Source organism: Haliotis asinina, chromosome 10 (genome assembly GCF_037392515.1).
Source record: "Haliotis asinina isolate JCU_RB_2024 chromosome 10, JCU_Hal_asi_v2, whole genome shotgun sequence".
In the NCBI taxonomy this organism is placed as follows: domain Eukaryota; kingdom Metazoa; phylum Mollusca; class Gastropoda; order Lepetellida; family Haliotidae; genus Haliotis; species Haliotis asinina.
In genome coordinates, this window is record NC_090289.1 from 23960617 (window position 1) to 23986371 (window position 25755).

Here is a 25755-nt window from a genome sequence, read left to right on the forward strand (position 1 = left end):
GAGATACTTCCATCTATTGACCTTGTGAGGTTTTAGAGGCTTAGCTTACACTGGAACATCCTTTGTCTTTTCCTTTAATGCAACTCAAACAGGAAATCCCAAACTCTCCGAGGATTTGCTAGGTTCTGTCTGCTAATACTGGTCTGAATTTTGCACTATCTGTACTGAATAGTTCACTTACTGATTCATCTTCAAACAGTTCCTTCTTCTTCTTGTCAACAACTTTGTCCTTCTTCTTCTTCACTGGGGTTGCCTTGGTTGCTCCAATGTATCCTCGGCAATTCTCAGACCCACAGTAACACTTCTGTGCATTCTCACTGTAACATACAGGCAATATTCAGTAACTATTCTGTGCATTCTCCCTGTAACATACTGGCAATATTCAGCAACACATATGTGCATTCTTAATGTAATGTACAGGCAATATTCAGCAACACAACTGTGCATTCTCAATGTAATGTACAGGCAATATTCAGCAACACAACTGTGCATTCTCAATGTAATGTACAGGCAATATTCAGCAACACAACTGTGCATTCTCAATGTAATGTACAGGCAATGACACTGGCATGACTTCCCTTCAACTTATTCAGGAGTGAATCATTTATCAGTGCCTGCTTAGTGGTAAAGTACAAGTATTCTGAGCTTGTATCAGAACATAATGACTCATGAGCATAATTTTCTCATATAACATAAAGACAAATTAACAAATGATAAAATTCCTTGCAAAGATACGTGCAAATATTTCGGTGAATAAAATCAATGGGTCTCACCCATATCTCTCGAATTGGTAGTCAAAAGTCAGCTCCTCATCTGCTGCTATTGGCCGTCGAGTGAAGAACCCGATCCTCAGCTCACCATTCACCGTCCACTGTGACACACACAACAAAGAGTCTCACATGAAAAACTGCACAAACATCTCAACTTGTTTTATTCTGACAAGCATGGGCAACAGGCAACCTTTTCAGCCCTATTCCATGATACATCACAAAGAGCCTAGAATGAAAAGGCAAATGTTTGTCAGTCTTTTAATGATTTGCTAGTCCAAACACAATTAATATTGCTTAATACCATGAATTTGGAAATTACAATAGCAGTCTATGTTTGGCAAATTAGCAGCTGAACAATCATGTCTACGTATGTTGAATAATGATGTCTACGTGGTTGAACACCAATGTCATGTATGTTGGATAAGGATGTTGATGTACCCTGAACAATCATGTCTATGTATGTTGAATAATAATGTCTACGTGGTTTAACACCAATGTCATGTTTGTTGGATAATGATGTTGATGTACCCTGAACAATCATGTCTACGTATGTTGAATAATAATGTCTACGTGGTTGAACACCAATGTCATGTATGTTGGATAATGATGTTGATGTACCCTGAACAATCATGTCTACGTATGTTGAATAATAATGTCTACGTGGTTGAACACCAATGTCATGTATGTTGGATAATGATGTTGATGTACCCTGAACAATCATGTCTACGTATGTTGAATAATAATGTCTACGTGGTTGAACACCAATGTCATGTATGTTGGATAAGGATGTTGATGTACCCTGAACAATCATGTCTACGTATGTTGAATAATAATGTCTACGTGGTTGAACACCAATGTCATGTATGTTGGATAAGGATGTTGATGTACCCTGAACAATCATGTCTACGTATGTTGAATAATAATGTCTACGTGGTTGAACACCAATGTCATGTATGTTGGATAAGGATGTTGATGTACCCTGAACAATCATGTCTACGTATGTTGAATAATAATGTCTACGTGGTTGAACACCAATGTCATGTATGTTGGATAAGGATGTTGATGTACCCTGAACAATCATGTCTACGTATGTTGAATAATAATGTCTACGTGGTTGAACACCAATGTCATGTATGTTGGATAAGGATGTTGATGTACAACCATGTGGCTGAACAACCATGTCACTGCATGCAGACATACAAACAGGTCAACATTACAAACGGACATGACAAGCGACAAACAAGGATTGGTAACCTATTCTGTACCAATATCCTTTCTGGCTTCACAGTTCATCTAATGTAAACTCGTCTACAGGACTGACTGAGTGAGACAACACATAAACCAGCAAGTGAACTAACCCCATCCTGAATAACTACAGCAGACACATATTGAACCTGCTGAGACAAGACACCTCACCTTCTGTGTCTCACAGTTGGGATCACAGCTGTGGTTGATGAACCTGGAGATGTTACCCTTGTACGTGGCATCGATTACCTCATCTGCATTCAAGGCCATGAAGTAAAAGTGGGTGGTGCTGTTCTTAGCATACTGTTTTGTGCGGTTCTTGAACTGGCGATAGTCGAGGACTTCACCCACATACTCCATCACAAAAGTGCTTCTGAAACACAGATCAGTAGCCCTTGCAAACTGCTAATACAGGTATGCTATTAACCAAAATCGAAGATCAGTATTTATATTTTACTTGATTTTTCATTTTCACTGTATCGGCTCTCACTTACTCATACAGTTTTAAGCATTGGCGCCAGGCCAAATCCATATATGAAACACAGAAAATACATATTTCAAAATAATGCAATATTCAAGACATAATTTTAGGAAAGAATTACAATAATCCTGAAAATTCCAGAAGACACCATAAAAAAACTTCACTATTTGCACCAGTCCATGAAAAGGAACCTTGGTGTTTCAGTGCATATATTACTTTGTTAGTAATTCATTAAAACTGAAAGGTAACTTACTTAAAATGTCCTTAAATATATCAAAAAGAACAGCTTTAGATTCTTCTTGATGTCAAATCTCTAAAAGGCTTTGAAGAATAACACTAGGATCTTGAATGATCCAGATGAACAGTACACTGACCAGTGTTAAAATAAAGGTCACATGCATCCAAAAAATCAAACATAATTAAAACACAGTTATCACTTGTTCATGATACATAAAATGCATTGCTGAAGAAAAAACAAATAAACAAAATCCTAAGTGTATAGTCACAAATATTTTGTACTTGGGTATACCTCTCTCGAAATAAAGCAGCTGCGATACCAAACCCTGTCAGAGTCAGCGGGTGTGTACTCAAGTGCAACATAATGAAACCGTTTCATTGGCCACTGACTCATTTGCTGATACGCTTAGCCAGCTCTTTGTTTATGGCGTATAAGCCTGATAGGTGTTAATTCAAACTGCATGTGGTCAATGATTGAAGTTGCGCATTGCATATTGCTATTAGCAGACAGGCAGAAATGCAAGAGTCAATGAACCAGTCACTGAGTGTTCTCTGTGACAGTGTATGCTCATCAAAATTAATATTTTTTTTATGTAACAAGTAGATTATTTACTTGTTTGTGTACACAACCAAGATTAGACTACTGCTCACGACCTCATACTCCGGGTAGGTATACTGTGTCAAGCACCGCGAACCTGTTCACTGCGCATGCGTTATGACCATAGCGCAGCACAGCTGTTGAAACCACTTTTTCACCCACCACGTTTTTTTCCCAAACGATATAAAAGTACAGTGTGCTTCTCATTATATATTAGGTAATCTCTTGTTTTCTCAGAACAACCCCATTTGACGTTTTTATTTTGGAGGGACAGGTATTACTTTTCGGTAGAAAGACTGCTTCCTAGGTTTTACTTTTCCTAACTTTGTATGAACATCATCATTCAAATGATACTTAAGTGTTTGAGATCAACAGAAAAATATTGTTCAAGATTACAATCACAATACAAAAGTTTTCCCCAAGTGGGATTATAACCGCAAACCTCAGATTCGTAGGCAGACAATCTACCACACTGCCACCCGGCCGACGAGGTTGGGGTTAAATTATCTACATATAGTTACTGTCATTAAATTGATTTTACGTGTGCTTATCCCATTGTTATGTAGCTTCATTACATGATCATCTACATTGTAATTACCCATCACTGACGGAATATACGTCAGAGAAAACACTTTTCCTCGGTTTTGGTAGACAACGTAAAATCATCAGGGTGGGGATTGTCTACCAAAACAGAGGAGAAGTGTTTTCTCGTACACTTATATGTTGAATTGGCATTTTGGATGATACGTTTCGGTAAGTGCATACCAAAAGGTGTCAGAATGTGCAAAATTGTATTTTACGTTGCATGGGACCTTTAAGGGGGATACTTATGCCCCTGTTTTTCTGCTCTACAACATTGATCTGACTTCCATGCTTAATTTTCTCTTATTGACTCTATATCACACATACTACAGGAAATTATGACTGTAGATACTCAAGTGCTTTCTGGCTTACTTAAATTTATTTTTTGCACTGGGAACATACAGAAGATTAGATGTCATCAGAACAATAATAAAATTACGTTCAGTTCTATAATGTGGTTATCACCTAAGTCCTAATTTGGATATTGATAGTTATTATTTTGTCAGAACACTTTGTTCAATATTCTGGCAGTCAACAGAAGCAGTATGGTGTTCCCCCAGATGTACAGTTATTGATCTACATAGGTTATATCACATACACCCATGAACATGGCAATACACGGACTGTATCTACTTCTAGGACTGATCATGAGTCATGTGGAGGTGTGTTGCATAGAACAACGTTCCGTGGATGTAACCTTATTTAATGTAAGCTTGACTTGAATGTGGAGCTCCCAGAGAACAGAGCACGCTATCTTCAAAGACAGTGCATTGTTTCTAAACATGAATGCAACATTGTTGTATGAGATATAGGGATCACATAAAGGGCTGTGATTTGTGGTCATGTCGTGTTACTTCTTGGTGTTGCTGCATGCAATGTTTGGTGAAGCAAATGCAGCATTCTTGCATGTGATACCAGGACCACGAAGAAGGCTACAATTGCTGGGGTGAGTTGAGTTTTGTTTACAATGAACTGCACTGAATGTTTGACAAAGCAAATGCAGCACTCTTGCATGCGATACAGCGATCACGAAGAGGGCTACAATTGCTCGCTTTGTGTTCTGTTAGTTGCGTACTCTAAAATGTATGCATACCATAGTAAGATTTTTGCTGTGGTGACCTTCAGGGGGTGTTGTGTTAAACACCAAGCCAGCCATGACACACGACATTTTGTTTGGCCATGCTGAACACCTGCAACATGACATGCTACTTGGTAACTGGGGAAACACTAACCACTTCTGCCCATTTCAAACTACCTCAGTATTTCAAACTATTTTGTGAAATTCTTTCAGTATTGACATCTATATTTCTACTTTCATATCCAAACTATTTTCTAATTATAAAAGGACATGTAACTGTTTATATCTGTTTGGTAAAAAATTATATAATACAAATTATTGAAACCCCCCCTAAAATCCGAAATTTTTATTGCTCAGATTTACATGATGGTAACCATCATTACTCATTGTTGTCCTGTAAACTCATTTGTGCAAGAGGTAAGCTCATCTACCAGAAGTACCAATGAACAACACACAACTATGAAAGAAACAGTTCCTAAGCACAGAGAGGAAAGCACTGACTAGAGGAAATATCCATGTGCAACATATGATCATCACTGTCAAGGTCACTGACAGAGTTACCCCACCTTTGCCCTTGAAATCATAAGAAATACATTTTACTTCTTGTATATGTTACAAGCATTTCCTGTCTTTTGAAAATATAAAGTAATTCAACTGAATCAACATGATAGTCAACAATCATCAAAAAATAACTCCTTGAAAACTTACGGTTCCAGTTTTGAATTGGCTTTGAGGCCCCAGCCTTTACTTTTTGTGTTGAAGGGATCAACATCGGCATAGCTTTTCTGGAAACAAAACAGAGTAATATAACATGATATCAATGTTTACAAAGATGACTGATGTTCACACTGGTCCCCTGTTTTTTTTACCTGCAACAAGACTTTACAGGATCCCGTTCGAAACAGCAAGTGATTATTCAGCAATATTCAAGCAATATCACAGCAGCGGACACTAGAAATGGGCCTTGCACACTGTGGGGAATCAAACTTGATCCTCTGCATGACAAACAAGAGCTTTAACCACCAGGTTCCACCCCTACCCTCACATTTGAATCAATAGAATGCAGTCATCCACTCATCAAGCTACTGCTGAAAGCCCACACTGTTAAAGGAATAGTGATGTCGGCTTAATGTGGGGATAAAGCTCAAATGGATAGAGGTCTTAGACATTTACCATTTTCATTAAACCAAGCAGCAAGAGTATGAGGCTATTATTGGAAATATTACTGGGTAATACAGAGCCCATGAGCCCCTTTGCTGGAAGCACCTTTGACATAAACAGCAAACACTTTCATTCTGTCAAAATAAATATCTGAATACTATTTGTATTAAGAGCAGAAATGAACATGTGACATTAATAAATCTTGTGATATTAATAATGCATTGTAACTGTGACACATGCATGATGGTTGCTTTCAGTGGCTGAGCAACTAAGCTCATCTTTCTTTGCAATGCAAAGACCTCAGATGTTCATGAAACTGAGGAAGGCTTTTAGCAAGGAATGTCGCAAAAGTCGTAATAAGGTCAGTATAATCAATGTGAACTGATTGTGTCATCTATCAAAATCAGTACACTGCTGAAAAGCATCATTCTGAATGGTTTAGCAATTGTCCTTGACTATAACTGGCATTAAGATGTGGATGCAGCTATGCTATGGTGACATTGAACTCTTTATAAGAACTCTCCCACTTTTGTAAGTCAACGCTAATGCACCTACCCTTTGAAATCTCTTGTTGTCACAATACTCAGCACAGGCACAGCGAGAGCCACTGCAATGCAAGGACACAGATAAATCAATAGTTCATACAACAGAAATCAACACCAGATCAGCTCATCTCCATTTGTTTTACGGCGGTGTCAACCATATTCAGTGAGCAAAAGAACAAGAAATAGTGAAGACAATCAGGCAAATTAACGAGCCTGATAACAGAGCCAACTCGGTCACCCATTTCATCCAAAACAATGTGGTGAGGACAATCCTAGCCCACATCACCACAAGGTTACTGCACTGACAAGACAAAAGTGTGTTCAACAAAACTTCTTTATCTGTTGAGAAAGGAGAACTGCTTTGCAAAAGAGGACCTTGGTAGATTAATGGTTCCTAAGATGTTACAGCAGGATATTAACTCATCTCTGAATTATAGTGACTAATAAAATAAATATTCCACCTAAAATGGACAATATATAGATATAAGCCGATGTGTAGGAAATGTTTGAAGAAAAGCAAGGCATGTATTAATGATCCAATGAAAACATTCACCATTCTATGAGAAGCATTCTGTTTAGACAGTCCTCTCCACAAGCATCATATCCCATTTCTCGGTCCTCTCGTGAAGTGGTACAATCACAAACCATCCGCTTCATACTCTTGGATTTTCGCCTAAAGTGGAAACACAAGACAAATGTTAGCATAAAATTATCATCAGAAACTGCAAAACATATCAAATCTTAGAAGAATCTCATCAATTGAAAATATACAACAGTACCATGGCATATTTGTTTTCTACTGCATCTATTTAGGCCTTTCAAATACAAGCAAACCATTCAGCCTTTCTCACTTGTTGTTCCACTGAGCAATATTTTAGGAATCATTATTACTTTGGGGCTTAGTTTTAAAAGAGAAATTGAGAACATAATTTCATATCTGATACATGTTCAATTTATGAAGATGACCTTTGCTTACCTTTCAGTGAGGTAGATGTTCTCTTCTATCTGCTCAAAGAAGGGGTATGTTTCCTCCTTCGCCTCCTCTGATTTCTGTTTCTCCACAGCTTCTTCCAGCACTTTTATAGGCTCTTCTTGTGGCATCACAACTGTCTCCAATGAAACTGATGTAGATTCAGCTTCAAACCCTGGCACTTTTTCAACACTAGACAGCTTTTCTGGAACACATGCCTTATCAGACAACAATGCATTCTGGTTGAAATTGTCCTCACGCTCATCTGCTTCACATTTAATTTTCCCTGATTCATTTGAAGGGACTGAGGAGGTGTTGACTGCTACAAGAACCCTTGAGGCTAGTTTTGGGGCAACAAAGGTTTCACCTGGTACAGGCCCTTCTGCTGCATTTGTAGGAGGTAGCAAGAATGAATCCTCTTGTTCAGGTTCAGGAACAGGAGCCGGATATGTGGCTTCCACCCCTCCTGCTTGAATGGGACTGTTTTGCATTAAAGCATGAGGTTCTAAAGTAAATTCTGGTGGTGGTTGCACAGGCAGCTGAGGTGGTTTTCTTGCCACTGGTAAGGGGATGTGGGTAGACAGGTGACTTGGAGGTGGACCTGAGGTTGATGAGATGTCAGGCAGAGGTATACTATGCACAGGAGGTGGCTGAATGCTATGTATGGGAGGAATACCTTGAACAGGAGCTGAATGAACACCTTGAACAGGAGCTGGCTGTATACCTTGAACTGGAGGTGGTAGAATGCCATGCAATGGAGGAGGGTGGATGCCTTGAACTGGGGGTGGTTGAATGCCTACTTGTGGTGGTGGTATGCCATGAATGGGTGGAGGCACCCCATGTACCAAAGAGGGGTGGACTGTCGGAGGTGGAATTCCAGGAACAGGAACATGCCCCGAAGGTGGCTGAACACCATGTGGTGGTGGTGAGGGCCAGCTGGATGGAAAACATTGGTCCTGTTGGAATGTTGTGACAGGGCCTGATGGTGGGTAAACCTCCTGAGAAGGAGGAGCAGAAACTTGAGTTGCAATAGCTGAGGTAGAACTAGGTGGTCCAGCAAATGTTGCAAGCAGTTCTGCTGCTCCAGGATACTGAGATTGCCCTGAGGGTCGGTAAAGACCCTTAAGAGATGGATACATATCTGGATGAGGTTCATGATGGAGTTTAGACAAGTCGCCATGTTTGGCAGATGAAGACTGTGGGAATGATGCTGGATCGAAGTCTAAGGCCTTGTCTTTAAGACTTTTCATTGGAGCAATAGTTTCAGCCATACGCTCAGCTTCACTGGTTCTCCTCCAACGTGACTTCACCTTTTCTGGTTTTAATGGACTAGAAGAATCTCCTGAGCATGGCAGAAATCCCTGAGAGGCTGCCATTGACGAATCATCTGACTTATAATCAGTTTCAGGCTTATCATCTCTCCGACCCCTTTCACTTCTTCTGTCATCTGGTGATCGAGATCTGCTGTCCCTGTCATAATCATCATCATATCTTCTCCTTGATCGTCCATCCCTGTAGGAGCGTTCTCTATCCCTATCATCCCTGTCTCTAGACCTGTAGTCATCTCTACGACTACGGTCATCTCTATCCCTCCTCCTCCTATCGTCTCGATCCCTATCTCTGTCCCGATCACGGTCTCTATCCCTCTCTCTGTCCCTATCTCGATCCCGATCCCGATCTCGATCCCTGTCACGGTCCCGCTCCCGGTCTCTGTCCCGATCTCTATCTCTATGGCTACGATCATCATCATATCGCCGTCTCCTTTCTCGTCTATCACGGTCCTCTCTTTCTCTTCGTTCCCTATCTCTTTCACGTCTTTCTCTATCCTTCCTATCTCGTTCTTCCCTGTCTCTTTCTTCCTTTCCTCTTCTTTCTTCCTGTTCTTTCCTCTCCCTTTCCTCTCTCTCTTTCCTCAACTCAATTTCTCTCTGCTTTTCTTCAAGCTCCCTCCTTTCCTTCTCTTCTTTTTCTGACTTCTCTTTCTCTTCCTGCAACTTATTCATGATCGTCTCTTTAATACTTAAAGCTTTCAGCTCAGGTGTATGGACAACCCTTTCTGGGAGTTGTGGAAGCTGTGGAACTCTTTCAACAATTTGTATGTATTCCTCCTTGGTAGACTCTATTGTAGAAGATTCTTTCTCACCAACAGCTTGTTGAACAGGATCACTCTTCTCTGGTGCATCTGTCTTTTCTTCTTCAACTTTAGCAGTTTTCCCTTTCTTTCCACCTTTATCACTTTTCCCAGCCTTTCCCCCTTTACCCTTTGGCTTCAGTTCCAACTCAGTTGGGATTTCTACTTGTTTCTTCTGAAGGCGGCCACTACGTCTACGTTGGGGTGCTGATGATTCTGTTTCAGCCTCAGCAGTTGGTTCATCTACCTCAACAGGTTCAGATTTATGTTTTTCAACTGTCACAACTTTCTGATTCGCAGTTTTCTTACTTAGCTCTTCTTCTGGTACAGTCTTGTTAGCATTAAGGCGTCTGCTTCTTCTTGGCTGGACCTTAGACTCTTCCATGTGATCCTCAGCAGTAGTTACAGACTGTACAGCCTTCTTTGCTTCCTCTACCTTAATCACCTGTTTATCTGCCGGAGTTTCAAGTGTTTCTGTAGAAGTTTCTGACTCAACCTTCCCAGATTCCTCATCCAGTTGAACATTCTCAGTCAAGGAACACTTGACACCACGATCTGTGTGACCGTGTTGAGGCACAACAGGAGTTAATGTATCTTCATTTGAAGCAGCTTCCTCCGATACATCCATCTTGGAGACAGCAGGAATATGTGAATCTTCTTTAGAAACTGTATTTGAACTACTATTAGAATAACCTGTTTTCATATCAACAGACTCTAGCGTATTATCAGACTGACACACATCCTCTGAATCAGCTTCACTGTCCAATTTCTGACTGGCATCAGTTATGGCAGTATCACTGCACTTTCCCATCTCATTACTTAAACTGAGAACCGTTTCTGTCATCTCTGCACTTGTGTCTTCAATAACTAATTCAGATGCATCAGTTTGTAGTGGAGAGCAACTATCTTTATATTCTAAGGGCATAATTGTCGCTGACTTGTTGGTAACTTCCCCATCACCAGTCATGTCTTCATTCTTTGAAACTTTGGGTTCATCTCTTGAAACATCCTGTATTTCAAATGACACTGAAGGGACTTTCTCTGTGGGTGACAGGTCTACTTTTAGACCTGGAACAGGCATTAAGTCTTTGACAGAAGGTTCCGGGATGGGGGAATACTTAACTGAGTCTTCAGGCTGATGTTCATGAACCTGTGGGGCTGAGGCAGGTTGGTATTGCTGAGTTTGCCCTGAGTGATCAACAAGAAGATGAGATATTCCCTTTTTAAGAGATGATGTTGGAATATTTGGCACATAGTCTGCTGCACGATTCAATTCTTGAGATTCACACTGCTTTGGCACAAGTTTGAATGAAGTAGACAAAATAGAGGTATCAAGAGCTGCTAGTGAAGTGCTTTTGACACCAGGAACCGTAACAGTGGAAACACTGTCAACTTTTTCAAATACCGTTGGGGATTTATTGTCATCAGCAAATTCTGTGTTTGACTTCTCCAAAATATGGCTCTCCGCATTAACAGGTTTACATATTAAAGCTTTTTCATTTAAATCATCTGGAGATTCTTCCTCACGAGGTCTGGATCTGTTCAATATCTCATCAGAAGCTGTTGTATCTTTCAGCTTTGTAGAATCTTTAACATCCCTGCTGTCCAATGGTATTGTGGGTTCTTTCTTTGTAGTAATGTTCATGTTTAACTTGAGAGAAGAAAACTTAGGAAGACTCATAGGCTTAAAAGATTCAGTCTGCACACTTTCTGATATTGCACTGACAAACTCTTCCTTTGGTCTTTTGCATTGGGTGTCTTCTTCATCATCAAGAACACTTTCAATCTTCTTTGTTGGAAGGACTTTCGGTTTTCCAAAACTTAGGGAAAATTTTATCTTTTCCGTTTTTGTTTGCTCAGTTTTAACTGGATTTGAACACTCAGATTTTGTAAAAGCTTTCGTATCTTCAGCTCCCAGTGACGGAATTTTGGGAAGATAAACACTTGATGAACTTTTATCACCTTTATCATCTATAGGTGCATTTTGGTGCACAACTGGTGTTTCTATTGAATTTTCTTCTTCCTCATCACACAAGTCCATGTCATCACTGGAGTAGTTATCCTGCTTCAAATTAGCAGCTTCCATCTTACTATTATTAGCACTACTAACAGGCATCTCTACAGAGTCCTGCACTGCTACCACTACAGAACCAGGAACACTAGGAAGAGGAATATCAGGTAGTGGAATATCATTAAGATCAATCACATGTTCAGTAACTGTTTCTGGCTTTGGAATTTCTTTCTTCTCTACCGATGTTTTAATATCAGAAAGCTCTTTCGGCTTTTCAGGAGAATATTTTCTTGATCGATACATTCTCCCCATTGAGTCAGTTTCTCTCTTATCTCTGTCCCTTCGTGATCTGTCTGGTGAGTCTCTTCTCCTCCTTGATCTCTCTCTATCAGCTGAATCCTCCCTTCTCCTATACCTCTCCCTCTCTAAAGAATCGTCTCGCCATCTTGAGTACCTGTCTCTACTGCAGTCTCTCCTTCTATCAGACTCCCTCCTTCTGTTTCTATCACTACTACTTCCTCGCCTTCTGCGGTCTCTGTCAGAACTGTCATCACGTCTACGTGATCTGTCAGCACTGTCATCATGTCTGCGTGATCTATCAACACTGTCATCACGTCGCCGTGACCTTTCTGTACTGTCATCACGTCGTCGGGACCTATCAGCACTGTCATCACGACGCCTTGAGCGATGATCTCTCTCTGAACTGTTATCTCTCCTGCTTCTACTTCGTTCTGAACTATCTTCTCTTCGACGCCGATCCCTCTCAGAGCTGTCATCCCTCCTCCTGGAGGGTCTATCTTTGTCATGACTGTCATCTCTCCTCTTCGACTTGCCTCGTTCAGAACTTTCATCTCGTCTCCTCCGTGACCTACTCCTCTCTGAACTATCATCCCTTCGCCTTGAATGCTGACTTTCACAACTGTCACCTCTTTTCCGTGATCTATCATTACTGTCCCCAGGTCTCCGGTGCTTTGACTGCTCAATACCATCGTCTTGCCAACGGGACTTTCTTTTTTCTGAGCTATCATCCCTTCTGGATCCATCCCTATCTACACTCCTTCTGGAATCATCACTGCCATCCCTTCTTTTGGAAGATTGTTTCTCATAACTGCCATCTCGTTTTGTTAACTCCGAACTACCCTCTCTTGCAATTGGTCGTTCACCATCTTGCTTGACACATTTGTCAAGATTGCTGTCTCCCGAGGCCTCCTTTTTCTCACTCTCTTCACTTTTGGTCACTTGAATTACTGCATCTAATGCTGCAGTGCTGACTATACAGATCTCTTTTTCAGAAAGAGACTTTGAAGGCTCAGACATTTCAGGAAGCTTATCACTAACTTGAGAAGTGTCTGGAGAAGACTCATAGCCAACTATTGGAAATTCTTTGATGGGAACTGATGCTGCTGAATCTGGTGATTCAGTTACAATTGTGTCTGTAAACTTTTTCTGAATTTTTAAGCTTGAGGGAGAAACTGACTTTCTATGCACAAGTTTTTCCTGACTTTGGAATGGCCTTTGTTTGCTTTTATGCGATGACAAACATTTCTCCTGAGATGGTGATCTGCTAACCCCTGAGTGTGATTTGGTTTCATGTTGTTGAATGGAATACAAATTACTAACAAACAACCTATCATCCCCTTGCTCTTCATTAGGCATAGTTCCCCACATGGATCTTTCTGGAATGGTCAAAACTTCATCATCTGATGGTGAGGAATCCCACTTGGAGCGGCTTGGTCTGGAATCATAATCATCTTGTGTCATCTGCCAGTTTATTTCTACTGGGGTTTTGATTTCTTTAACAACATCTAAGCTGTCTGATATGGTCTCACCAGAAGAGCCTTTTCCAAACCGACTTGCATTCTCTTTGATTGAAGACACAATCATTGAATTGTCCACATCTTTCATCCTATCAAAATCAGTTTTCTCTGGGGAATCCCACTTGGATCGTACAAGACCCTCGATATCCACAGTACCTTTGCTCTTAAGTGTTTCATCTTCATCAATCTGTTCTGGGGAATCCCATCTTGACCGAGTTGGAAATACAATTTCCTCTTGGTACCCTTCATTGAGTTTATTATGGTTATTTTCAATGAAGACAGCTGATGGCAAATTATCATGCAGTGATTTCACTTTGGTTATTTCAGAAACATCTTTTTCCCTGGTTTTGGATTTGTCCTTATCCTCATTACTTTTGGAACTAACTTTAACATCAGGAGAAATGTGGCTCTTTGTTTTGCATGTGATGTCTTCTTTCTCATGAGATAAAGATCGGTCTCTTCCTGAATGTCTTCTCTTAACATCCTTCACTTCAGAGTGAGTCTTATTTTCTTCATCCTTATCCTGAGACAATGACCTGTCTTTCTGAGATTTTGTTTGCCTCTCCTTCAACTTTTCAGGTGAACTGTTACTACATTGCAGCTTTGACCAGTCATTTGTTTCCTTCGAGTCAGAGCAGTCCTTCTGCAACCTTGTATTCCCATCATGTGTATCCTTGGATTTCTCCACTGATACCTCCCTCCTGCTAGATTCAGAAGCTGTTGATTTATCTCCAGACCTAGACCTTCCTCTCCTGGAACGTCTTCTGTTTGGTTCACTTTCCGATTCAGTAGACATTTCTTTCTTCTCATCCTCCTGCGACTGACTTGTCTTTCTTAACCTAGAATGCATACCACATTCCTTGGGAAGCCTTTCTGGAGAATCTTCCCACTTTGATCTTTTGGGAAGTGGCTTGATTTCAGGAGATTTTGTAGAATCCCTGTGATGACGCCTTTTTCGCATATCTTTCTCCTCCTCAATATCACATTCCAGCTTCAAATTGTCCTCTGCAGTCATCTCTGTTGCAGCTTTAACCACTGCACTGCTGGTCTGATGTATGGAGTCAATCAGTACAGCTTCTGATGGTGACATACCTACAATTGGATGAACACCGCCATCTGCAAGTGTGTCATCCATCTCTGATGATGGTGATCTGTAAGTTATAGACTTTCTTTGTTTCTGAGACTGTGGGTCATCTGCAAGTGGTAATTTTGCTTGGTTTTGCTGCCTTGTCTCCACTCCTTGTTCTTGTTTTGATCTCCTAATTTCACTTCCTTTCTTAACAGGAGAAATAACACTTTCATCCATATCTTCTAATCTCACTAAATTTAGTTTAACCTCAGCTCCCTTTAAAGTTTTTACATATGTGGCTGATTCTGTTTTCCTTCTTTCTTGTTCATGAGCAGGAGACCTCTCTTTTCTACTTCGTTTTTCATCAGGGGAAACACTTCTTTCTCTGGATTTCACATCATCTTCCTGTGAACATAAACGACTGCTTCTTCTTCTAGTGGACCTTTCTTTATCCCAATCACTTGACATTGATCTGTCACTACGAGAATGCTTTTCACGAACAGGGGACTTTTCTTTATGAGAATGCTTTTCATGGACTGGGGACTTCTCGCTTCGCGATCGCCTTCTACTTCTGTCTCGATCTTTTTCCCTAGAAGATGACCTGTCACTTCTTGATCTCCTTGACCTACCATCTTTGTCTCTTTCCTTTTCTCTACTTCTTTCTTCTGATGGAGATCTATCTCTTAAACGTCTCGATCTTCTTATCTCAGGTTCAGTGGCCTTTGGTGCCTCTGGGGTTTTTTCTAACTTTTGTGCAATCTCTAGCATCTCCTGCTCTAACTTCAACTTCTGTATTTCCTCAGCAGACATAAAACCACACCTTATTATATTAGCAATGTCATCTTGTGTACAGAACCTAATCCCTCCTCTACCTTTCACATATGCTTGAACAGCTAACTTCTGAGCTTCTGATGGCCCCTCTGCATCTGGTCGGAACATCTGTTTCTTATTGACTTTGAATCTAACAGGGGTCACTGTACTTTCACCACTTTCCTCATCATCTTCATCTCCATCATCAGAGGAAAATACAGATTTCTTTGTTGGTTTGATTTGGAAAGAAATTTTAGTTTTTCCTACAGGTGGTGACGTTAAAGCAAAGTTCAGCAGCTTTGCTCCACTAGAAGCACTTTTACTCGCATCAGTTGTCCCAGAACTCTGGCCTCTAACCTTGTTTAGCAACTTCTGCGCAAGAGACAGCTCAGGTTCAGGTTTGGAATCAGCACTTGGAAGATGGACTGATTCCACTTGAGAAGGTGGAGGTGGTGGGGGAGGTGTTCCTTCAGACTCACCTGATGGTTCTGATGTGCGCGAGGAGGATCGCTGGCGGGTTCTACGGGGTGACACAGGAGGTGGAGGGGGTGGTGGAGGCTCTTCATCTGAAAAAACATGCTTTTTCTTTTTCCGCTTCTTTCCCCGACTTTTGCTTTGTGGCAGGGAAGGTTCTGCTGGTGGCATTGGTGGAAGAGGTACATCATCCAGGTTGATGTTCAGTGTGCTTGGCAGTGGTAGATCATGACATTCTTCTGATGTTTGTCCTTGTGGTTGACGAGCATGACAAACATCTGCTGTCGTCTGCTGCTGCCGGGTCAGAGGTAGATGACTTTTGTGTTCAGCAGCGTCTCCTGGTGCTGAGGGATGCTTGATTCGAGGTAGTGAAATGCTCAGCAGCTTGGTGGGGCTCTCAGCCGGTTCAGCTTCATCCTCCAATGGGTCACTGGAACACAAAGGAAATAATACTCACAAGCCTGTAAAGTCATCTTTACAATCATATCATCAAAATGTTTTATATGTGACAGGTAGATTTATTCAATGGAGACATCAGATCAAATCTCAGTATCACACAAGTCTCATGATGGTGGGTTGTTGTGGATTTATGCTGCAGTAGCACTTAGAGGACATACAAACTGCTATACAAACATCATTTTCTGTTTGTTTTTGTTATGTTTTTTTTCCAAAATACCATTTACCAATACCAATAAAAATTCATCACTAGACATGCCATCAATAACCATACTATTATGTTTAATACTTCTTATAAGGGGTAATCTATAGTTTGTGAAGGAATATTTCATATGCATTCTTCTGGAAAAAACACGCCTCAAAATGTAGTTACCTGCTGCAAGCATTTACCATCCAAAGCATTCATTCACCATACACACTGTCTATTGTAATATCTCACTTGAGTGAGCCAACATTGATCATGTGACCTAACCGGGAAATACTGAATCAGTTTCTCAATGACCAGGTCAGTTCTGTGATTCAGAGCCATCAGTTCCAGTTAAGATAAAAACATAGCACAAAATAATAGATCAGAGGCAACATAATGTGTTTGCTTCTATAGACAAGGTTGCTTCACAATTGTTTCTTTCATGGCCAAAATAATAACAAACAAGTAAACCTTTGAAAGCAGAGTCTGCAAGACCAGCATATTAGAGCCTTCTTCATTAGTCGTCCTAATAGTTGGATTACAAAGTGGCCGTGTTAATGAAGAAACCTGCATTTTTCATGCAAAAAAACACTCCAACAGTATTTTGCATGCATGCTTTGAATGCATCAATTCAGATCTGCTTCATTTTAAAAAGCACCTTAAAACACCGAATAAATTTTGAAATACTTCAGGATTGTAATGAAAATTTCACGAGCAAAACATTTGGACTATATATTTATAATTTTATTTCAGCACTAACTTGGACAAATCCTACAGCAAACACTGATATGACAGTGTGGATGTGATAGGAATGCTGCAGTTAAGCATGAATACCCTACTCAGACACAGCATACTGACTCTGAGCAGACATGTCCTAGTTGTACCTATTAAAGTACTGTTGGATATCAAACACACACCTGTTTTGGGGTTTCTAGTCTGTATCCCTAAAATTTACACAATTGGAAATAGCATATGTCAAAATAACCCACATCTGCATAACTACGCATTCAGTGGGATGCACAATAGGATATAAAGAAAAGCATATTTACTTGTAAAATCGCGCAAAAAATATGATAGCCACTGAAAACATTAGATCAGATCATAGTTGGTAATAAGGTCGCTCAGCCAGGTATGACTAACATGAAACGCATGTGCTGCCTATGGGCTCAAAGATATTTTGTGCCTTTACATGTGTTGAATATGTCTTGTCTGTTTAATAACATCTTACGTGTCTTTTTTCATAAAATTTATGTTGAGATATGTAAAAGGGTATGATACCCATAGGAAAGCTTAATTCAGCTTTCTTATTAAATGTCTCAAAATATATATATGGCATGACAATCAATGATCGACTGGACTGGATATTATTTGTAAATTGGCGACATGCCCTGGATTATCTTATCTCTCTTGATATCTCTATCTCCCAGCCCGACCCCTACCACCATCTGTGACACTCCATTCTCACACACCGTTTCAGACGACCCCTATCAACTGTTTCCTTTTATAGTGGTAGTGAGACTCCATGGTAGCTCCACCGTTATTGTTATTTTGTATGTCAGCTATTGTCATGGTCATGTTTAAAAAAAAAAGTCACTTTGGACCTTTGGACAAAACAAAACGCAGGGATCATTTCAGCACTGATCTCACCTCAATAAGGTCGTATTCACATGTTAACTACATAAATTGTATTGCAGATATAAATGCAAAGAAAAAGTGTTTTTTAATTTCCGACAGTACTTTAACGTTGAGTGCCCGGCAGGGACCAACAAATACTAAGTTTTAATGTCTTTGGTGTGATGCGATCAGGGACTGAACTTGCGACCTTCTGTAGTCAGGACATTTTGAGAAATTGCAAGTCATTATTACATGTATTTCTTGCCCATCAACCTTTCTTTCAGCACCCAGTTTCTAGCAATTTGATTTTCTGGAGTAAGGTTGAGTATGAAGAAACTGAAATATATACTAGATGTATGTATTTTAACCTATTTAAACAAATCACTACATTATGAGATTGAGAAAGTTCCATTTAACCCTGCCTTCAGGAAAATTCATTGGTTCTGTTCCTACATTTGTTTAGAGGCTGCTAGTCCAGTTAAAGGATGTTAACTCCATTTTTTCGCTTCAATGTTTATGATCATGCTCAATATTTTAAGTCACTGATCTGCCCATATCTCTGTTTCAGTCTGACCATATTGGCTGGCACTAAAAACCATCAATCATCAACTATGCACCAGTCTCTGTTGGATGCTTCACAATACAGTCACAGTAATATCTTAAACCAAGATAACTTTAGTCTAGCATATGTACTACATTAATATTCATCAGTGAGTGAGTTTAGTCTTAACGCAGCAATATTCCAGCTATATGGCGGTGGTATGTAAATAATCGAGTCTGGACCAGACAATCCAGTGATCAACAGCATGACAATCGATTTATGCAATTGGGAACTGATGACATGTGTCAATCAAGTCACCGAAGCTGACTACCCGATCCCGTTGGTTGCCTCTTACACCAAGCATAGTCACCTTTTATGGCAAGCATGGGTTGCTGAAGGCCTATTCTACCCCGGACCTTCACAGGTCAATATTCATCAAGATGATGATGAAGATAGCTGCAGTACAAATGTTTTGAGTATCAACTAAATACCATACAGCTCATATCAAAAGAAGCATCCATAAATGAAGCTTCTTATATAGCCTGCAATTATGTCAGCATCAAACCAAGGGTTGGAATACGCTAAATGAGATGACACACCCACAAAAAATACACAAAATAAACCATAATGTGACAATTAACAGATGAACAGCAAACATTTTAAGTAACATCAACATTTTACAGAGCACAAAGTTGCGTATGAACTTCCAAGTTGTTTTATGCTAACCTAATATTAATACACAGAGAGACCCCAGAAATTCAGACACATTCGTTTTCGTGTAAATCATCCAGATAACTGAATATCCAGATATCTGGATTTTTGTCATCCAGTGTGGTGTTGAAACTGTAACAAGCACACACTTGTGGTTTAATATCACTTCCAAAACAGTATGCTCATTTTGATTTGCCAATTAGAATTCACTCAGTGTCAGATACACCCTCTGATCAACATGAACACCCTGCTGATTGGTCTTTAACCCATTCAACACCACAGGCCAGTATACCGGCAAGGCAGTAGTTGCATTAAAATGATATATAATTTTCAGAACCTAACTTACACATGATGCTTTTATCAACTCTGCCACTTTCAACAATGTTTGAAAACACCAGTCAAATTTCAAATGACTATATATTACTGACAGGATTAGAATTATAAATTATTTTTCACAACGTTTTTACAGAAACATAATTCCTGGACACACGCTTCAGCAACAGGTCCATTTCAAAGTAACAATGTTTCGAGACAGTAATAAAACAAACTGAAGAACTTGAAAAATAAAATCAGTAACAGAACTCATAAAAGTTGCCAAGTGTACATTATAACTTACTATTTCCATCTTTTTTTTAGCGATATGTAATGTCATTCAAGTGACATCTCGGCTTTTATCACCTCCAACTTCATGATCAGACACTATGTTTAAAGGGGCACTGATGCGGAGCAATTTCCATGGACTGGTTGTTTCTTTTGTTTTTCTCCCGTGAGTACACGGATAATATCTCAGAATTTGTGACTGGTTCGTGATCTCTGCTGTGCCACCCATATGTGCAATTGATAGCTTATGTGTAGACTCATCAACAAAGATAGAGTCATTTTACTTCGTTATTATGAAAACAAATCAAACACCTTGAAGTTTACTCATCTGCCAGTGGTATAAAAAAACGTTAGGACTGAAAAATAAGGAAGTCAGTGTACGTCTTTATATTTTGTCTTATAAACCTAATTAGTTCCTTTGCACATTTCTATGAATTTTGAAATTTAATTAAAAAAACCCACAACGCCTGCTTATATACAGTGAATTTCTCACATGATTTTAATATCTAAACATTGCATAGATTGCCAACGAGAATCATATTTCACACACACCCTATTTGCAACCTATTGCACGTTTTCTGTAATACAGATTCTGCTGAATGCTACAAGAAATAAATTAAAATAAAATGAAAATATTAAATTTTAGACAGACGAAAGTTATAGCAACAATGTAAGGCTATCACCGTGTTCCGGAATGTATCCATCAATATCCACATAACCTGCAGCTGGTAAATAATCCTGCTCTATGTCATGGATCTTTCAACAGTCTAATATGTGAAAAAGTGACACATCGTTTGAGAATATTTCATACCGGTGTATACATAATCTCACCGGTCACCCAGGATAGCACACCTGGCAACTAACTGTATGATGTCCGCCATTAGTTAGCCAATAATGAGCAACAATCAATCAATCAATCAAGGCAGTAGCAGTTAACTCTTTGTAGGAAGGATGTTGTTTTTACACTTGTACTTTACGACAGGGTGTATTGAGTATAGATTACCTAAATCGACACTCATAAACACTGCCTTTCTGACAAAACCACTGTAAAAGTAATTAATCAATCAGTGTGTTTTCGGTTAATCCTTTGATCGATGTTTGTTCTTGTCACTCAGCTGATAATAAACCCTCTTGCATCACTTACATGCACATATTACATAACATGCAATACATTTTCCACTACAGACCTTAATTTTTAATGTTGAGCATTTACTCCAGGCAGGAGAAATGCCAAATGAGAACCTATGTCGAGTAATTTTAGTGGTATTGCCACTAATTATACCCATGGTCACTAACTGACCATCAAGTGGATAAAGACAAATAATACGTGTAGGTTTACACCATCAAACGTGAGTTACAGCAAGGAAGATGTAATCTCTGTGTCACATGCAGCCTAAAAACACTTATGGGCCGAAACTGTTTTGAGGATGCCAACGGAACTTCGTTGTTACATAAGAAATACACATAGGCATTTGCTGTGTACCAGGGTAAATAGGTATAATCAGGTTTTTTTTCACTTAAGAAAATTTTCAGATTTCTCTACCAGTGGCAAAGTCATTATTATTAGTTTATAAATTCAGATAAATCAACTGCTTGTTTTTATTATTATAGATATTAAACCAGGGTCATAGCTACCAAACTTTGTGTATGATGTTTGCTATGACAGCTAAGCCAACCCTCAAAACTATCTAAATATAAAGCTTTGCAACCTTTCGGACTTATATGAAACAAATGGGTTGCTATGTGTATGCAGACATCATATTTTCACATGACATGATTAAATATCGAGGTAAAAAACACAGAAGCAGGATCAAATTGGATCAGTCACTATACAGGCATCAGGAAAAAAAATACACTGCTGGGATATTTTGCTACAATCAGACAAGGAATATTTTTAATTAACAGCATGTGATGGGCATCTGGCCTCCTCACTTTTTAGGGAGAAGAAATCCTGCTAATGTGGACGGGAGCCCAGTCCTCGTGTCCGTCACGGTCGAGGGAGCAGGTGCTGACCAATTTGCTGCTTGGTTTTGCAATTAGACACTTGGTGAGAAACATTGTTCGCTCCGCATCAGTGTCCCTTTAATGCTCAAATATATGCATGAAGCATTTTTGTCACTGGTCATAACCTAGCATGATACGTCCACTAAGTTCCATAACAAACACACAGGCGGTGATTTTTTGCGTAACACATTCAAAAGAGTGTTATTTTACCCAAATCTTACATCTGAAACTACAAGTGTTCATTTACATGGACAAGCAGCAATATGATTGAATGCCTTAGGTCATGTGCACGATTTTGTATGTAAGTATTTAAGTTAGATACTACAGAAACGAAACACTTTAGGTCTGTTTACTGTTCAACACTATATTCTGTAACCTTGCATCCAAAAGTGGGGCAGTCACTGAAGTTTCGAACAATCAATGTAAATCTTTAAGAGTAAGCCCCACAATGTCTACAACAAGATTCTAACAAATTTCAGCAGAACTTCATTTCATCCAACTGATATGTGGTAATTCTTTATCCTAAATTATGCAAAACCAAAATAATGTTCTGTTGTTACCTCTTTCACTCATTTTATTCCACTAACGTGTCACTAGAATATTTAGACAGAAGACTTACTATATGGGTCTAGGGTCCAAGTGAGGGTACCAGTTAAATCCCTTTTCTAACTGGCTTGCTGGTCTGCTTTGGGGAATTAACTCAGAAAAGAGTTCGAAGTCACAAGAAGCATTACAATTTTATTTACAAGAAAAAGAATAAAAAAGGGTGGCCACAGAGAGTCGGTACAACCCTCTGGGCTGAGGACTAGAGCTGACCTGTGTCGAGAGTCTAAATCCTCCTGATGGACAAATGGAAATGGAGACTATTTAACTACAATTGAAACAACACAAAGATTGTAATTCGCTGACTGATACAAAAATGGGTGTAACTTGGGTGGCACTTGATTGCTTACTCTGGACTGGATCCTTAACTGGTGTTTGCAAAATGTTATTTTACTGTAGGTGATGGCATGTTTACCTCATCAAAGCAATTTATTAACCTGTCTAGACATAACCCTTGTATTGGTGAATGGTTTGTGTTACAGTGGTGTTCTGATTACCTCAGGCTTGGATTTTAACAATATTTTTTCAATAGACTTTTTGTGAGATAAGCTTTACTACTTTTGACAGGAGTCTTTGTCTAAGCTATTACTGATACATGATGAAACTAATATTCTATATTCATATTTTCATATTTTAATGCTAATGTATAGCTTGTACTGGTTACAACTAATAATGAATTTTGGTATGAATTATCATTTCACAATAAGACCATGAAGAAAAATACATAGGTGACCCATTGATATTTTGCAGTCTGCCACACAATTATGTTGACTTCATTTTATGTTAATGAAAATTTTCAATTTAACTGCAGATTCATGGTTTTGTCTGATAATATTCAGAGCCTATTTCATTCCACTTGTCCTTCATCAGTAACAAAATACCCTAATGCTGATCAGAAACTAATCAACTGTCTTTCTGTCACTTGAAAACATGATACATGGATATGTCATGTAAATATCTCATCCAATCTGTGATTGGATGTTGTGGAATTCCTCATAGGTACCTATTTACAAATGCCAATATCCAGTATACAATTCCCACTCAACGTTATGAGCATAAAGACAGCCAAGTCTCAGCTGGTGCACTCAGACTAACGATTGCTTTGTTTGAGAGAGCAGCCAGTCTGCCTGCAAGCTATAGCTGTGAGCCAGCCAGCAGTGAGCTCCCACAGTAAATGAGGTCAGCTAGCTGGGCTAGTCGGCCATATTGCATTCTGCCATACCAGCAGACAACAAGCCACAGGCTGAATAATTCAGTGCATCAAGAAATTGCTCTGTTCAGTTTGTATGGGAGATACTGCAAAATGTATGAATGTTGAGATGTTGTTGTAATCATGGGGACTGCAAATAACTGGACAGATTTCCTCCAGTATGTTAGTGTTCAGGCTTGTGGGATGCAGATGTGTTAATGTTACCTCTAACTCTGCAAATACTTGCTTGGTCAGGCTCAGTGGCTGCTGCTGAAGGTTTCCTTGAGTACGGGTAATATCTCAAAAGCTGAATTTCACTGAAACAATCCCTCAATCATAAGAGTGATTGCCAACACAACCATGTGTAACAGGACAAGATTAAGTGTAAATTTTCTGGCACAAGTTTGTTCAACATGCAAGCTACATAAAAGTTGAAAGCACATGCCTAATATTTTTATTTGTTGATGGAAGGATGTTATAACAAAGATTGAAACAAGATTGAATTCATGAAGATGATTTAATATCATATGCATATATGTTGCAAGTACTTCAGCAGATTTAGTAAAATCAAAAGAGTGTATAGCGTTTGAAGGTTTTTTAAAACACTGTACTTAGCAATATCCTAGCCACATTAAGACAACTTGTGAAGAAAGGAAAAAACAAACTAGTCCATGACATCCATTCTGATGACCTCCACTGTCCTACTTTGAAGTTGGTTCACCTGGTGCAACAACATACATATTACGGTCCGTCATAGTTACTGTCTGGTCTGTACCTACAAAATATAGTCAAGGTTGTATCCACTGTTGTAACCTACACAACATAGCCCTACATTAAGGTTCCATCCACCTGATCTAACAAACAAAAATAGTCCTAGACAAAGGCTGTTATAACTTACACAATATAGTCCTAGACAAACCCTGCATCCACTGTAATAATCTACACAACATAGTCCTAGACCAACATCGTATCCACTGTAATAATCTACACAAGATAGTCCTGGACCTACGCTGTATCCACTGTAATAACCTACACAAGATAGTCCTAGACCAACATCGTATCCACTGTAATAATCTACACAAGATAGTCCTAGACCAACATCGTATCCACTGTAATAATCTACACAAGATAGTCCTAGACCAACGCTGTATCCACTGTAATAATCTACACAATACAGTCCTTGACGAACCCTGTATCCACTGTAATAATCTACACAATATAGTCCTAGACCAACCCTGTATCCACTGTAATAATCTACACAACATAGTCCTTGACAAACCCTGTATCCACTGTAATAATCTACACAACATAGTCCTAGACCAACCCTGTATCCACTGTAATAATCTACACAACATAGTCCTTGACAAACCCTGTATCCACTGTAATAATCTGCACAATATAGTCCTAGACCAACATCATATCCACTGTAAAAATCTACACAACATAGTCCTAGACCAACATCGTATCCACTGTAATAATCTACACAACAGTCCTTGACAAACCCTGTATCCACTGTAATAATCTGCACAATATAGTCCTAGACCAACATCATATCCACTGTAAAAATCTACACAACATAGTCCTAGACCAACATCGTATCCACTGTAAAAATCTACACAACATAGTCCTTGACAAACCCTGTATCCACTGTAATAATCTACACAACATAGTCCTAGACCAACATCGTATCCACTGTAATAATCTACACAACATAGTCCTAGACCAACCCTGTATCCACTGTAATAATCTACACAACATAGTCCTTGACCAACCCTGTATCCACTGTAATAATCTGCACAATATAGTCCTAGACCAACATCATATCCACTGTAATAATTTACACAATATAGTCCTAGACCAACATCGTATCC

General features: G+C 39.4%; 1 protein-coding gene across 2 annotated transcripts in view; it reads right to left on the minus strand.

Moving 5' to 3' along the window:
- LOC137299209 (uncharacterized) overlaps nt 1–25755 on the minus strand; it is a 60392-nt gene that overhangs the window by 11240 nt on the left and 23397 nt on the right. For both annotated transcript variants that reach the window (XM_067792507.1, XM_067831797.1), the window contains exons 2-8: nt 7674–16409; nt 7251–7370; nt 6708–6759; nt 5700–5776; nt 2187–2388; nt 774–871; nt 182–317 (exon numbers count right to left, since the gene is read on the minus strand). In XM_067792507.1, coding sequence (XP_067648608.1) covers nt 182–317; nt 774–871; nt 2187–2388; nt 5700–5776; nt 6708–6759; nt 7251–7370; nt 7674–16409 — 9421 coding nt within the window. The remainder of the gene's footprint in view (nt 1–181; nt 318–773; nt 872–2186; nt 2389–5699; nt 5777–6707; nt 6760–7250; nt 7371–7673; nt 16410–25755) is intronic.